This window comes from Ovis aries, chromosome 19 (assembly GCF_016772045.2).
Source record: "Ovis aries strain OAR_USU_Benz2616 breed Rambouillet chromosome 19, ARS-UI_Ramb_v3.0, whole genome shotgun sequence".
Lineage (NCBI taxonomy): Eukaryota > Metazoa > Chordata > Mammalia > Artiodactyla > Bovidae > Ovis > Ovis aries.
This window is the reverse complement of record NC_056072.1, coordinates 7,145,626-7,162,318: the sequence shown is the minus strand read 5'-3', so window position 1 is coordinate 7,162,318 and position 16,693 is coordinate 7,145,626. Positions and strand designations below refer to the sequence as shown.

The window sequence follows — 16,693 nt, the reverse complement described above, 5'->3', positions numbered from 1 at the left end:
CTATACCATGTATTAGCTTCTTTTCCTACCGCTTTAAAAAATCTGTAACAGAAAACAGTATCTCTACTATACAAAGGAAACCATTCCAGTATTTTTACAAATTTCTCATTCTTCTAGTTGTCTTTTACCAACTATAGTAAAGCATAACCCCGTGATGGAGGGAAAAAAATTCCACAATTTTTGTTTCAAATTTTCTATAATAAATGTTATATTTTTAGCATCTTAGAAAAGATGCTGAGATGGAAAAACTGGAGTTTAAAGGTGCCATATGTATAAAAGAGCTCTTTACATATAATAGTGTTTGTTTTATTACGAGATAAAATTCTCCCAATTTCTGAGCACTCAGTGCTTAGCCCCTCAGTCGTGTCTGACTCTTTGCAACCCCATGGACTGTAGCCCGCCACGCTTCTGTGTCCATGGAGTTTTCCAGGCAAGAATACTGGAGTGGGTAGCCATTCCCTACTCCAGGGGATCTTCCCAATCCAAGGACTGAGCCTGTGTTGATTCTTTACCACTGAGTCACCTGGGAAGCCCCTCAGTTTCTATAGATTGGCATATTTCACTTAATGTAGAAAATCAGAAATATACAGAAATATCCTGAAGGTCTGTGGTTTATAGTATGTTACGAGAAAAGGCAGAAAATAATAAGAAAAGAGAAGTTTTAGGGATTTAAGTATTTATTTTAATAAAGGTTTTTTAAAAAAAAAACCATCTCTGACAGTAACAGGATTTCTCGCAATGATTCCTCGTGGCAGCGAAAAGCTTACTTTTTACTTTTCTCTTTCAAGATTCTCTCCTCACTTAGCCTTTACCTTATTTTTCTCTTGTAGAAAAAGAAAAAAAAATATATATATATATATATTCGGACATGCTGCGTAGCTTGTGGGATCTTAGTTCCCCAACCATGGACTAAACCCAGGCCTCTACAGTGAAAGCGTGGAATCCACTAGACCGCCAGGCAATTTCCCAGAAATACTTACACATTCACACTTCAAAACTGGAAACTCTGGCTGCAGACTTTGGGAACTCATCTGCGGCACGGAAGCTGACTAATGAAGCCCCGCAGACCTGACCGAGGGAGGTCAGAGCAGTCGGAATACCTGCAAGCATCGCCGCTCTCACTGCTCTCCGCGTTGCCACCTAGCTGGTTACTGTTTTTAGATCCATTCTCCTGCTTCGGATCTTGCTGGTCTTCAGGTAGCAGCAGCAGGGCATTTCGGAGACAAATGGCTGCAAACTCCATACTGGCTACAGGAATGGCTGAAGACTGTCCGTCACTGAAAAGAACAAACCCAAGTCAGCTAACAAAACGACCTATTATCAGGAATAAAACCAATGTAGCTAAATAATAAAGGCTTTGCCCTCGGACAGGTAGAAATGGTAATGCAAGCAGTTACAAGAGAATGCTAAAGAATCCAAAGCCTAAATACCATACAGGCATACCTTGGGGACATCACGGGTTCGGTTCCAGACCACCACAATAAAGACAGTATCACAATAAAGTAAGTCACACAAAAAGTTTTTGGTTTCCCACTGGATATATAAGGAATGCCTACACTATGCTGTGGTCTATTAAGTTTGCAACAACATCATGTCTTAAAAAAAAAGCCAATGTACATATCTTAAGAAATATTAATTGTTAAATGCTAACTATCATGACCCTTTAGCGAGTCAAAATCTTGTTGCAAAAGTACCATCAATGATCACTGATCACCGTAACAAATAATGATGAAAAAGTTTGAGGAAGTGCAAATAATGACAAAAAAGTCTGAGAAGGTGCCAAGAATTACCAAAATGTGACACAGAGATTACAAAGTGAATAGCTGTTATTGGAAAAACGACACCAACAGACTTGCTCCACTTAGGGCTGTCACAAACCTTCAATTTCTAAGAAAGAAAGAAAAAAGCAACATCTGCAAAGCGCAACACAGAAATGGCCGAGTGCAGCAAAGGGAGGTATGTCTGTATATATGATGTGAAAAGTATAAACAAAGGATTGCAAGTACATACATTATACACGATGTTGCTTCTCCTGGAATGGGACCTCGGGGACAAACTGATGGATACCTGCAATGTCAGTGTTAATCTAACAAAGGAGTTACAGACAGTAAGAACTGTAGTGAAGCCCAGGACAGATACAATCAGAACAGGAAAGGAGGGAAAAAGTAGATTTTCACATCTGAGCTTTGTTTTGGTTGATGTTTGCTTTTAAAAATATCTTACTTACAGTTACCTTTGGAAAAAGTAATGTTACTGGTCTTATAACTTTGTTGAGATTTTATATAATTATCTGTTGGCTTTATATATTAAGCTGAATCAGCTTTATTAGGGAGAAAGAAGGGAAAAGGTGTAACACTTTTAAAATGGTAGGGAAGTGATGCTTTAACTTGTCTTTGAAAGAAATCTGTATTACTGTTGAAATAAAGACCAAATTATTGTGTGCCAGATACGTTTTTGAAACTTTGGGAAAACTTTTAAACGGCATTGAACAATTTTACTTGGGACAGAAGAGAAAAGCAGAAATTTTTTTAGAAAGCCTACTACTTTAGAAATAGTAGCAACTCCAAATTGGAATCTTTGTAAGAGATAAAGATGTTCCTATTTAAAAGTTGTTCAAATGAAAAGCTGTTCTACATGAGACAGCTTTATATTACCTTTGTTGATATATATATATAATAGTACTTTTTTCTCCTGCTGCTAAGTCACTTCAGTCGTGTCTGACTCTGTGCGACCCCATAGACGGCAGCCCACCAGGCTCCCCTGTCCCTGGGATTCTCCAGGCAAGAACACTGGAGTGGGTTGCCATTTCCTTCTCCAACTTTTTTCTCCTAGTACTAAGGAATTAGCTTTTGGGACTATGAGAAAATAATAACTAAATGAAAAGCATCAATGATCAACTATATAACAAGGAAACAACAAGACGCCCTCTTCTGGACATTCTGGATAATGGCACTGAATAGACCAGGGTTTCTTAGAGCAACAACTTCAACACCCATGGATATAATGAACCAAAATCATGTATGAAATAACATTCACCACTGACCTATGTATAGCAGTCTATTTGTTGAAGCAGCAATAAAATATAGTTACAAAGTGGCTCCTCCTATGAGGTAACTTCCAACCATATTTTAAAATAAATAACACTATTATGAAATAGTATTAAACGTATACGCTTTCTCTTTGCAAAATACTTACTTATAAACGGTATTCTGGATCGACTGTGATGCCAGAACTATTTTACGATGATAGCCTTGACCAACAATAGACTGTACAATTCCTTTTTTACTTGGAAGACCTTTTGTTTCTTGCTCAGAAGTCTATAAAACACAAATCATTTCTAATTAATTTAAAGGAATTGTAAGATGAGGTATGAAAAATAACACAGGACCTTTCACAATTACTCTAAGAACCTTCCTAAGATCCATCAATGTGGAGTTTGGGGTGATAAATGTTTGGTAATGAAGAGAAGAGTACATGAGGCTAAAAGTCGGTGACATAGACCACACTTTACTAGTATAAGCTCTGAGATAAACCTGAGGCAAACCAGCAATTCAAGAGTGACTCAAGGAACAACAAGGCGCCACTGTGCAGCAGAGAGAACTATGTTCCATATCCCACGAAAAACTATAATGGAAAAGAATATTAAAAAAGAATGTATCTAAAAAGAAAAGAATGACTCAAGTGTTTATTCAGAATGATTTCTGGACCAGTCTGTGCCCTAGGCACTATGCTGGATATGACGGGCATTTTCTTTCTTAAAGAAAGTAAGAGCCACAGAATCACAGTGAATGAGAGAAGGGAAGCAGTTCTATTTCCTAACACAAACATCTCTCCCTTCTTAACTGCAAGTATTAAATTACAGCGTCAAAAACATATACACAAACAAGCTGCATATGTCAAAATTTATCATAGGCACGACTTTTACCTTCCAGGAAATTAAAATCCTACAGCCCTGTAAACATTAAACTGAAAATAGTAAAAGCTACTAGCACACATAGAAATAGTTTAGGATATTTCACTATGATACCTAATCTCATTACAGGAGCTTAGTGGTGCCAACTTCCTTTATCGTCCCCCCCTTTATGCTACGTCTCTGATTTACCTGCATTTTATCAAGCTCTGCAGGCTCTCATACACAGGGACAGACTGGAGACAACTCACAGGAACTTGCAGAGATAAACTCTGCCCTGCAAAAGGCCCACCTCTCAACGCGTTGTTTCTGCGCTGTTACTTCTCCCTCCCTAATACAACTTCCTCATGGTTCCACCTCCATATACGTGTGACTTTTAACAAAGCAAGGATTTACATGTATCTTCATTTAAGAAAGAATTACACGACGTATAAAAAAATACAATAGAAGTGACTGAGTGACTGGAACTAATTTTTTTTTATTGAGGTGGCAGCTAAGGAATACTAGTGAAAAATAAAGACAGGGTAGATGTTCTGAACCACGATTAGAAAGCCTTCTCTTCTGACCTCTTTTCCTGGTAGGGGTGATAAACACTTTCAACAGCTTGCCCATACTCTCTTCTCTGATCCTTAAGGCTTGTAGAAGCTGATCAGATGGCTAGATCTGGATGGGACTAAAAATCCACGAAACAGACCACAGATTCAATAGGACACCAACAGCCAGAGAGCGTGCCGGAACAGTCTTAATGTAAAATATCATGTGATTAAAATATTCATAATTTTAGAGTGGTTTGGCAGTAACCACACTCAAGAAGTATTTTCAGAACTCAGAAAAATAAATGGCACATATCCAGAAAAGTAAATGGTATGTGGTGATTTTTTAAAGTAGTTTTCTCTTAAATACTCTGAGTCTATATTTTTTATTTAGTAAATATTTTCTTATATATAGAATACATTGCTCAGGCAAACAAAAACCCTGGATCTGCCAAAAGAGGTCTGCAACGATACGCACTGATAATGCCTCCTTGGTGTCACCAAGTTACTGCTTATTGATAAAGGAGTTTATTTTCAGAAAGTAAACTCTGTCCTGCATCCCTTCTGTCCTGAGTAAATTAAAAGAAATGTTGCACAATTTTATTTGGAGTTCATAATTTCTCCTGTTGGGATATTCCTCTCATGTTACTCAAGAGTATTTTGGGGCTGATTTTACCTCAGATTCTAGACAGAGGAGAAGTGCAAAGATAGATCATTATTTATGGCAAATTTCCTGTTAGTAGCACAGGATTATGAGTGTTCTGGTATCTATCAGGTTTTCACAACCAAATCATTTTTGCCATCTTTAAAAATATTTACAAATTTACAATTTTCTAGAAGAAAACGGGAGAGGAAAAAAAACCTCATGAAATCCACAGAAGACAGACAATCCTAACAGCACCATTTCTAAAAATAAGTCATTTTAAAAGAAAATAATTAAACCTCACTAGAGCCTCCAACACTAATTAAATTCATCTCATTAAAGAGAATAAGCAATTTCTAGAGATCCTTTTGTTAAAAACAAAACAAAACAAAATAAATTATACCTAGAATTGTTTATCACTTAATTAACCATTAAGAAAGCTATCTCTTGATATGAAGGAAAAGAACAATGAAATAACCCCCTAAAACCTTTCAAAGACAACATTCACCTCTTCCTCCAGTGGTGGCAAACTCTCATCAAACTGCTTGTATCAAGTGTGACAACTGCCAGGCAGACACACCTCTTTAATCCCTTTAGCTCCTGTAGCTGCTTTTCAGGAAGTGCTATTCCCCATGGCAGACATGCCAGGCAAAACCTCTGGATGCCGTACCCCCTAGAGCCTAGCAAGGACTGGGGGTGGCTTGGAGACAGGGTGGTACAGACAGCTGGTGAATCTGATCCGACCTGTCTTTCCCCCACCTCCCACCGACCCCTCCCCAACCTGAGATTCAAAAGGCTTTCGTCACAGGCTGTTTGGAGATAATCTAGGCATGGACGCTACTGTAAACTGGTCTATTTCTCATAACCACTGTGGATGGACACGTGTCAGAGAGAAAAAGCCTGGTAATCCACTAACTCTACAACGTCTGAATCAGAAGTAAATCTGCGGGCACGGGAGGAAACTCAGGAGTTCTGTCCACACTCGCAGTGTTATCAGCAGTCCTCATTTAATCAGCCGGTGCATACAGCACTTTCACGCCAGCTGGCGGCGTGGCCCCTGTCCCAGCAGCTAGCAGACCACTGCTGCAACAGATACGACCTCCTGAACGGCTTCAACTTTTCAACATGACTGCTGACACATGTGGTCACTCTTACCAAGAGCCAGAAAGTGAAAACACGACTTCACGAAACTAAATTTTGTCCAACTGATAAGGAACGGAAGACCATCTTTACAAATTCCCTGAGAGTCAGCAAGGGGAGGAGGGCAGCAAGTCGGGGTGGGGGTTCAAAAAGATAGAGACTCACTCCCTTATTGGCAGCAATGCAGCATTCGGCCAGCCGCAGCCAGAGCCGGGGGTTTGCGTGATAAACCTGAACCGCTTCAATCAGACACTCAAATGCAGCGAGCGGCCTTCCAATGTGAAGCAGCTGAATCCCACAGTTATACAGCAACTCATACCTCTTGTTGGTTAGTAATGTACACATAGGTCTTCCTGAAAATTTTTTGCCTGATGATAAAAAGCAGATGAGAACAAATCATTAGATTTAAAATAGCAGCTCTACTGAAAACATTTCTTCACTAAGTACTCAACGACTACCTTGTCTGACACTGAGGAGCCCAATCCTCAATCTGAAGGTGTAAACACCTCCCACCACAATGATGATCTCCACTCCCGACCCAACAAATATCCTCCAGAGGCATCTCAGTTGTCTGTGCTCATGGAGCCAGAGATGTGTCTCCTCATGTGCCAGCTCCTCAGGCAACAATGTTCCAGGAAGGCAAAGACAGAGACAGGACCCTCTCTCACTCCCATGAACCTTACACGACCTCTCCACACTCGGCGCCTGTAAGAAGATGCCCCTCCTCTTCACTTCCAGTTCAGCTAGGCTTCCCTCGTGGCTCAGATGGTAGAGAATCCCCCTACGATGTGGGAGACCTGGGTTTGATCTCTGGGTTGGGAAGATCCTCTGGAGGAGCGCATGGCAAGCTACTCCGGTATTCTTGCCTGGAGAATCCCATGGACAGAGGAGCCTGGTGGGCTAGAGTCCACGGGGTTGCAAAGAGTTGGACACGACTAAGTGACTAAGCACAGCACAGTTATTTTATCATCGTGTATTTTCTCAACCAGAAGTATTCGGCTGATGTTAGGGTTTTAGGGAACTTTACCATGGAAACAAAAGTGTACTATACCTACAGGGACTAGTGTTCATTCACGTATTCTAAGTTTCACTGCTGCTGTTCAGTCACTAAGGTGTGTCTGACTCTTTGTGACCCCACGGACTGCGGCATGCTAGGGTTCCCTGGCCTTCACTACCTCCTGGAGTTTGTTCAACTTCGTATCTATTGAGGTGGTGATGCTATCCAACTACCTCCTCCTCGGCCTCCCTCTTCTCCTTTCTTTCCTAGGCTGTAATAAAACGAGAGGAGGGATTCCCTGGCAGTCCAGTGGTTACGACTTGGCGCTGTCACTGTTGGGGCCCAGGTTTGATCCCTGGTCGAGGAACTAAGATCCCACAAGCCGTGTGGTGTGGTCAAAAAACAGGACAGACAGAGACTATGTGTGATTTTTTTGGATATATTTTTCATCAATTAAATAGTCTTTAAGCTACACAATTACCTGATGTTAAGGATTTCAGATCAGGGATCCATATACTAAGAATATAAAGGAATATTCTTCATAAATTTGCTTCAAGATTGTCAGGTACTGCCAACAGTATCACATATGAAACCCTCTGAAGAAAAAAAAAAGGCTAGAATAAAACTAGTTTAGGGACTTCCCTGGCGGTCTAGTGGCTAAGACCTCACACTCCCAAAGTAGGGGCGTCTGGGTTTGATCCCTGGTCAGGGAACTAGATCCTGCATGCCTCACTAAAGAGATACCTCATGTTGCAAGGAAGAAGATCCTCAGTGCTGCAAGTCAGACCTGGAGCAGCCAAAATGAATTTAAAAAAAAAACAAAAAAACCCACAAACAAAAAAACTAGTTTGGCAGAGTTAATAAATCTTAGGAAAATACTTTGCTTTATAACACTACCACATGAGATTACTGCTATTTCAAATCCATGAAAAAGTGACTGTAATTTAAACTTTTTTGATTATTATCCCTAACACCTTGCTACACAAAGTATCAATATTTACTAAAAGTCCAGAGTCAATTTCTGGGGCGGGATCATGTGTATGTAAGGACACATGATGTGCATTTTAACCAGATACTTGCTCCCTGAAATCATGCTTGCCTCGAGTAGTGAAACACAAACTGGCCCCATCCGAGGGCTTACCTGGATCGGTGCTGCCTGCACTGAGCTGAGCACAGACGTTGTCATTCTCCTGTAGAGCCTTTTTAAAGTAGAAAATTCCCAAATTGTGCTTGCTCATGGCAAAATGGATACAACCAAGATTATTCCAGAACATGCACCGCAAGCATTCACCTGAGAAAAACATAAATTTATCCACAAACAAACTTTACTGCTGATACACATCCTATAAGAATCAGGCTTTTGGGGCCTGAGTTAATTCTGTATTCAATGCCACTCAGACACTAGAGAACAGTTTACAAGGCATTCGAAATTTAGGAAAACATCTGAAAATTCTATAAACTCTTTTCTCTTAAAATCTCTTATTAAAGGTGATAAATAAATAAATCTAGTATATTGGTTTTTTTTTAGCATACTGATTTTGTTAGCCTGTTTATCTTTTTCTGACTTCATCTTTAATAACCACAGGCAAATGATACAAAAATGCAGAAGTATTTACTAGTAACATGATAAGTACGAACTGCATCCACACAACAGTTTTGGGAGGAAAGAAGCAAGTTACAGAAGCGATAGAAGTATATTAAGAACACGTAAATGGAACGTATAAACCCTGCTCTGTTTTGTTCAACTCTGTCTTTACTCTTCTTTCCATTCACCCTCCTTTAAACATGACGATGGCAGCGCATCTACCTTCCTGCGTGAGCTGGGCATTTCTATTTCTTATCCTGCACCCTTGCCGCTTCCTAGTTCTTAGTCCCTTTAAAAGAGCTGGTTACAGCTGTTCTCCTACTGGTTACCCGCTAGTGTGTGTGTTACAGAACCCTTCTGTCCCGTGAGTTCCACTTATCCCCCCACTGCCAGCTTGGCGTCTGTCCTGAGAGCTGGTTAGAGTGTGTGTATGCGCGTGCCTGTGTTTTTAATCATAAAAAGTTTCACATTTTTATGTGGTCAAGCTTAGTCATCCTTTCTAAACTGTATGGTTCTGAGATTTTGGATAATGTTTAATCAAGGCTTCTTCACCACAAAAATAAGATAGTCATCCAAGTTTTCTTTTGTTGTCTTTATGATTTTATTTTTACATTTTAATCCTGCATGTGTCTGGATTTTATTTTGGTGTAATGAAAGCAATCCAAGCTTTAGTTTTCTTTTTCTAAATGGTTTCCCAAACATTCCTAAACAATTTGCTGACAGTCTGTCTTTTCCTAAATGATATAAAACACCAAACTAGACTGATAAAATTAATAATCAGAATATTCATTCAATGCTTAATGCTAAAAATGAAGGCTGGTTTCATTTTGCTTTATATTTAACTTATTTTAAATTTAAATTTTACCTTAGAATTAAGCAGTGATAATATTTAAGAAAGAAAAAAAGTAAGAAATATGTTTTAAAGGAGGTTGTTTCTTGTGGTGGCATTATGAACAACTTAAGAAAAACTCTATTCCCAAATCTTCTCTAATAGTCCTACTGTATTAGCAGCAAACACTGAATTTTATATATGGCAAGCAAATGAAAGATTTTAAAATAAATACAATGAAAAATATCAATACATAAAGTATACAACTATATATAAAACCTTTCCTATTAGATTGTAAGTGTTGACTAGTTAACTACATGTCTGGCTCCATTTTAAAGACTGACAACATCAAGTCTGAAATCAGTGTCAAGACAATCCTAGGTAAAATTTCTGCAATGTATATTATCTTTTTAGTCTGAAAGACCATTTCAGTTTGGGTGTTAGAGGGTCTCTGAGGGGAAATTATGACAATAAAAACATGAAAAATAAAAATTTAGCAGAATTAGACATGAGTACTCAGAAGAAGCAGACAACCTGAGAGAATTATAATGGAAAACACTGCCTTTTTCTTTCCTTTATGACTCCACTGAACTGAAGGGGTAAATAGGGGGAGGTCTGAGTGTGTTTACACATGTGTTTTGTGCACTGGTCTAAACAGAATGTCGGATGAAACAAATATTTATTCATCGTTTGCATTCTGAACTTAGTCCAAAATATTTTCACTAGTTTAACCTCATTTCTTGAATAAACCGATTTTCTTCCTCCTTCTCCATAAAACAGCAATGACATGAACTTAAATGAGAGCTGCAAATTTTACCTTTCATTTTACTATTAATATTAAGCAATTTGTTAAGGCTTAGAGGAAAAAATAGATAGCAGTAAGTAAATTCCTAGTTTATAAAAATATTTTCGATATAATAGTCTAAAAAATAGTTCATAATATCACTGCTTTTAAGGGAAAAAATAAAATCACGGTCATTTCATTTCCTTAAAAGGTCTCTCCATTTCCCAAAACAAAAGCCTAAAGTCCTTATGCCTTGGACACAATTTCTAAGCTGGTATTAAAACCAAAATGACCGCAAGAGTCCCTGAGGTGAAAGACAAGTAGGACAAGTGAGGCATCTTTTAAAATGGAAACAAGTAATAAAAGAAAATTCTAGGAATTTTCTGCAGCAGAAATAAAAAATATTTTAATTTAAAAAATCACTCTTGAATAGCAGCCTAGGCGTAGAACAAAAAGCAACAAGGCGTAGAAGAATCAGGAAGAAAACACCAACACTTCACAATTTTCTTTTACCTGTTTTCATGAATCCTGGATGCTCAGCAATGTTTGAACTATTCAGCAGTTTCACAGCTTTTCGATAATTGCCTCTTAAGTACTCAAAATTGCTTTTAAGAAACAGGGAAGGCGCAGACTGTAAAGAAAACACAAGCTTCTTACAGTTTGTTCTCAGACCCTAATGCGAGGTCACAATCACACCACTGCACTGGCACGCGGCTCACAGCGTAACCAAGCCACGTTAAGTCAAGGTCACGGAAACTAGCCTCTGACTTTCCTACTGTTTTCACAACCTAAAACAATGAGACCTGGCGGGCAGCACTTCACAACCTGAATTATTAAATGGCTACCTAAAAAAATACATACAACATATATGAATATGAATATAGTCTGCAAAGCATCCTTTGCAGATAGCACTGACCGTCTTCATCTATTATACTATTAACTGAGAGCCAAGTTAACAGAACTAGGTCCTTCATCTTAATGATTATTACAGACTGGGGATCTCCCTTATCTTCTAGGACACAAATACACCTTCATTAGAACCCAAAGTACAAATGATTAAATGCTTTTCCGAGTAAGGGAGAAAAGGTGTCATTTTATGGATGGAAAAATTTCCTAACAGAATGCCTGTTTTCAACGGCGATTATTTCATCAAGAGAATAATCATGCTTTGGATCACAGACCATCTTTCGCTTCTGAAACCTGCTCCTGAAGTTTTCCCTGATGTGGGTATGACTAACAATGATTTATTTTCCTGTTCATCTTTTTCCTTTGATGATCGCATCCTCTAAGAAAGGGAATCATGTCTTTTCTCCCCCAAAAGACTTGATAATAGCCTCAAGTCTACCCCTCAGGTCTGAAATCCCTTGAAACTGAGCCAGTGGCTAGTTTGGATCCTGCCTGAGATCTCTAGAGTCAACTTTCCTGAACTTTTCCTACTATAAACTGTATCTCTTTATGACTTCACACTTTTAATTTACAGTTTTCCTAAAAGTATCTGTCTCTTCACTGTCTTAAGGGTACTTATCAGTGCAGGGTTGGAGTGGAGGGAAAGGAAGGGGTATTTTTAACTCGAAATACTCTGGCACCAATCAAACTGAAGGTACTCTCTGTCAAGCCAAAGATTATGTGGAAGGGGCAGGTTTGGGCAACAACCAAATTATTTACCTTTAATAAATGTTTTGGGTATAATCTAAAAAAAATACTACAGTATCTAATAACAGTCAATGTTAAGTTAATCGTGATAAGCCACTCACAGAATTTTGGACAGCTGTAACCTAAGGGGGAAATGCTTGTTGCAGTTTTAAGTCAGAAAAACACTATAATAAATTACAGACACAGAATGATCAGTAGCTCGAAACTCAATATAAAGGTTTTTATCTGGCAGTATACATATACTACAATAAATGTAAATTACTTAAAACTGACAAATACCTACAGTGCAAATAAGAAAATTTGGGACATAAAAGCTACTCATTAAAAAAAAAAAAAAAAAAAAACAGAAAAGTCAAGAAACTTACATTCCCCGCTGTATTCATGACGGACTTGATTTCCCTTTTGCATGCCTTGAGGGACTTCATTTGGATATACGCTCTTACTTTATACTGTCAAAGGAAAAACACTAGTATGTAGGAACCGTGGTGGATTTACACATGCTGAAGTTTTACTTTCTAGTTAAGAAAATTAAACCCAATCTATTCACAACATAGTTATACCAGGTACTTGTGAAAGTGGGTTTTAAAAAAACTTTTTTTGATTATTTTTACTGTACTCTTGGAATATACATTAAAAAAAAATTTTCTCTCTTGGAATACACTTTTAAAAACTAAAACACGGTTGAATGAAATTTATATCTAAGTTCCAAGGAAAAGTCTTATCAATCCTTAACTGTATATGACCAACTAACAATGCATTTTCAAATTCGACAAACTGATTTTTATCATCCAATACGTTCCCGGGCCATTTCTCTCAATTTTCTATAGTGAATTAAAAGAAATAATATTGCATTATCATCTTAAGCAAAATATACTTAGATAAATGTGTTCCTAAACTTTAATACTTCAAAACCAATAAACATACATGCCTTTAATTACTGTTTTCAATGATCACATCCTTCATTATTCATAACTACAAGTAAATGTGACAGGTGTACCTTCTCTTAAACTTTACGCTACCTGATGTATCTTTGACTTTGCAGCTTCTATTAGCGCTCCACTTTCAGCTTTATGATTAGATCCATCTTTGTTGGTATTATTACCAGTCTGTAGGGTGGTAAAACAAAGTTAACCAAGACTGAATATTTCTGACCATAACTGCAATCACTGACTTAAAAGTGAGCTAATCTGAATCACCTAGAGAACATTTTCAAAATTCTGAATCCCAGGTCCCATTTGGGTGGGTGACAGGAAACTCTTAAGAAGCTCACAGTTGAGTACAATGACGGGCTAGGTTTAAAAAGCATGGTGTTACTTGGGCAAAACTGATTATCTTCCTAAAACACAGAACAGATCATGTCATTCCCTCTTAATCTGCCTTGCAATGCAAGGGACACCAGTCTGATCCCTGGTCTGGGAAGATCCCACATGCCTTGGAGCAACTAACCCTGCCCACCCCAACTACTGAGCCTGCGTGCTGCAACTACTGAAGCCAACTCACCACAACTACACAAAGCCTGCACGCAGCAATGAAGAGCCCCACAGTCTAAACGTAACATAAATAAATCTTTTATTAAAAAAAAAAAAAAAAGAAAAAACTTTCTTTGGGACTTCCTGGGGGGTTAAGAATTTGCCTTGTAGTGCATGGGATAACCAGTTCGATCCAGAGTCTGGGAAGATCCCACATGCTGTGGGGCAACTAAACCCATGCACCACAAATACCAAAGCCTGTGCTTTGCAACAAGAGCAGCCACCACAATGAGAAGCCTAGGCATGGAAACTAGAGAAAGGCTGTACACAGCAACTAGGAGCCAGTGCAGCAAAAAAAACAGTAACAGCAAAGCTATCACTAAAAAAGAGAAAGCAAGCAAGCAGACCAGCGGGTACCAGAGGCGGAGGCGAGGGGAGAATGGAATGACTGCTAACAGGTACAGGGGTTCTTTCTGGAGTGACGGCAGTGTTCTGGAATTCAGGTAGTGGTAATGGTTGCACAATTATGTGAGTACACTAAAACCCACTGAACTGCACACTTTAAAATGACAGATTCTGTGTATGTGAATTATCTTTCAATAAACCTATTAAAATAATACTTAGTAACCACAAATACTAAACATACTATACAGTTTAGTCTGATCACCTCAGAACACTCACCTCATTCTTTCCATTTTTGTTATTGTTTCCTTGTGAAATCATTTTTTCTAGAACAGCAAGAAGATGTAAAGCTTTCTCAGCTTGGTAGGTTAATATATACAGGTCTACGAGCAAAAAACACACTGCTTGGGCAAATTTTTCTTCTGGGGGGGGGGGAAAGAAAAAAAGAAAAAACAAGAAAAGTCACATTCCAAAATAATATCTCAGACCATTCCCCCCACAGAAAGCTCTAAAAAGCAAAGCCTGAGTCTTTTACTTAAAGGAGTGTTCATTCCCCAGAGCCATGTGTGGAAGCCAAGTGAAGGATCAACTATGTCATCCTATTAGGCTTCCCAAGGCCTCGCACATCAGGGATTCTAGTGCCTGAAATTCCTTTGGCAAAGTATCTACCAAATATCAGCACTTCTAATGAGGAGTATTATGTTAGGTAGAAGGAAACCCTAATTCCAGAGCCTGGTTACTTAATAGATGCACAGCCTCTGCACATCACGGAACTGTTCAAGCTCAGCTGATTGACCTGAGACGTGGACAGAACACTTCACGTGCCTGACGGCAGGGGGTGGACGAGGTGAACAAGGAGGACTTGTTCCTTCTAATCCTAAAAAGGTCTGCGACTCTAGGAAAACAGACTTCCTTTCTAGGCACTGAGATAGAGAAATAAGCAAGGGGATCAGAGACCCAAACGGAGTATACCAGAAGCTGAAACAGCCAAGCGGAAAACCCAATGGCAAAAATCCCAAGAAGAACCACCAGTGAAGGAAGGAGGGGTGACCCGGTCGGTACACGACATGACACCATTCTCCTTTCCTTTCGGAAGAGAAGACAAACGGAAAGGGTCTAAGAGGAGGCTGCCAGAAAGACACACAGGCACAGGGAACAAATATGGACACCGAGGGGAAAACGCAGGGTGGAGCGAACTGCGAGCCGGGACTGACACCTACACACTGCTGTGCGCGAAACAGAGGACTGCGAGAAGCTGGTGTGCAGCACAGCAAACTCCACTCAGTGCTCGGAGGTGACCTACGTGGGAAGGCAGTCCCAAAACGAGGGGATATATGTATAGCTGGTTCACTCGGCTGTACAGCAGAAACTAACACACCACTGGAAAGCAGCTAGTTACACTCCAATAAAAATTTACTACATGCCAAAAAGAAAAGAAGGCTGCTATAATCAAGAACTGACCATTTCAGGGGAAGCCCCTGGTGGTCCAGGGGTGAGGACGCCACGCTTCCAGTGATGGGGCTGGGGCGCGATCCGGGGCCTGACAAGCCTTCCTGATTCCAGGCTTGCGCTTACACAGCGGCCACGGTGGAATCCACTGAAGACTAAGAGATGCAGTTGACATGCCAAGGTCGCACGTCTAGAAGGGCTACCCAGCTCAGCTGAGAGCCCGCCAGTCCTTACCCAGACCACAGTGCTGGATCTGTGCTGCTCCCCTGGGGCCCCGCTTCCTCCTGTCCCGGTGACACCGTCTTCTCCCTCCCCGGAACCACCATCACCGCAGGGCCTCTGCATACACTACAACCTCTGGCTCTGACACTTCCCCGCCAACTGCAGGGCTTACCTCTCTCTTCACTCAAGCCACTTTGCAAATACGGTCTTATTCCAGGCCTTCCTCAATTGCCTTATCTAAAAATGACAGCCCCAGTCAATCCTCTTACCCCATTTTAGCCTTCTTTCCAGGATTTAACTACCTCACGATACGTATTTGTTGTATTGCTCTCTCTGCCATTAGAAGATAAGCTTAATGAAAGCGAAGACTCGATTGTATTCACTATTATCTTCTGACTCCAAAACAGCATCTGCTCAATAAACTTATATTGTATGAAGAGGCAAGTAATAAAGTAAAAAGAAATTTCAAAGAAGGAAAACGCATCTGAATACTGAGTTGGTGTTTGTTGTTCAGCTGCTAAGTTGTGTCTGATTCTTTGCGAGCCCATGGACTGCCGCATGCCAGGCTCTCCTGTCCTTCACTATCTGCTGGAGTTTGCTCAAACTCATGTCCATTTAGTTGGTGGTGCCATCCAACCACCTTATCCTTTGTCATCCCCTTCTGCTATTTTGTGCTCGTAAGTACAGCACAGAGTACAGATGACAACTGTTTCAGAAATCCTAAAAACCAGCTTTAGAGAAAAAACACACCCATGCCATCCTAGAAATAGAACTGTGACTCCCAGCTTTACAGGGCAAAGGATCTGGTCCCCCGTCACACAATCTTTCACCACTCCTGCCTTGGCTGCCAGGCACGGTGTCCTCAGGGCTGAGGGGCAGAAGAGTGCCTGGAAAAGGCCTCCCTGGAGCCACAGCGAGAGCTGTCCAGCCAGCCGTCAGCACAGGGACCTGGAATCTTCCCAAAGCAGCATCCATCCTGCAGTGACCACAGCAGCAATCAGGGGTTCATCCATCAAGAATAAGCACTGCTGCTGCTGCTGAGTTGCTTCAGTCCTGTCCGACTCTGTGCAACCCCAT

General features: G+C 40.0%; 1 protein-coding gene across 3 annotated transcripts in view; it reads right to left on the bottom strand.

Annotated features, from left to right (window-relative positions):
* The window catches only part of CNOT10 (CCR4-NOT transcription complex subunit 10), a 57,013-nt gene that overhangs the window by 22,206 nt on the left and 18,114 nt on the right, over nt 1-16,693 (bottom strand). For all 3 annotated transcript variants that reach the window (XM_027957948.2, XM_060402729.1, XM_060402728.1), the window contains exons 5-12: nt 14,225-14,367; nt 13,094-13,180; nt 12,440-12,523; nt 10,935-11,052; nt 8,365-8,514; nt 6,392-6,594; nt 3,196-3,317; nt 1,101-1,277 (exon numbers count right to left, since the gene is read on the bottom strand). In XM_027957948.2, the coding sequence (XP_027813749.1) occupies nt 1,101-1,277; nt 3,196-3,317; nt 6,392-6,594; nt 8,365-8,514; nt 10,935-11,052; nt 12,440-12,523; nt 13,094-13,180; nt 14,225-14,367 (1,084 nt within the window). The remainder of the gene's footprint in view (nt 1-1,100; nt 1,278-3,195; nt 3,318-6,391; nt 6,595-8,364; nt 8,515-10,934; nt 11,053-12,439; nt 12,524-13,093; nt 13,181-14,224; nt 14,368-16,693) is intronic.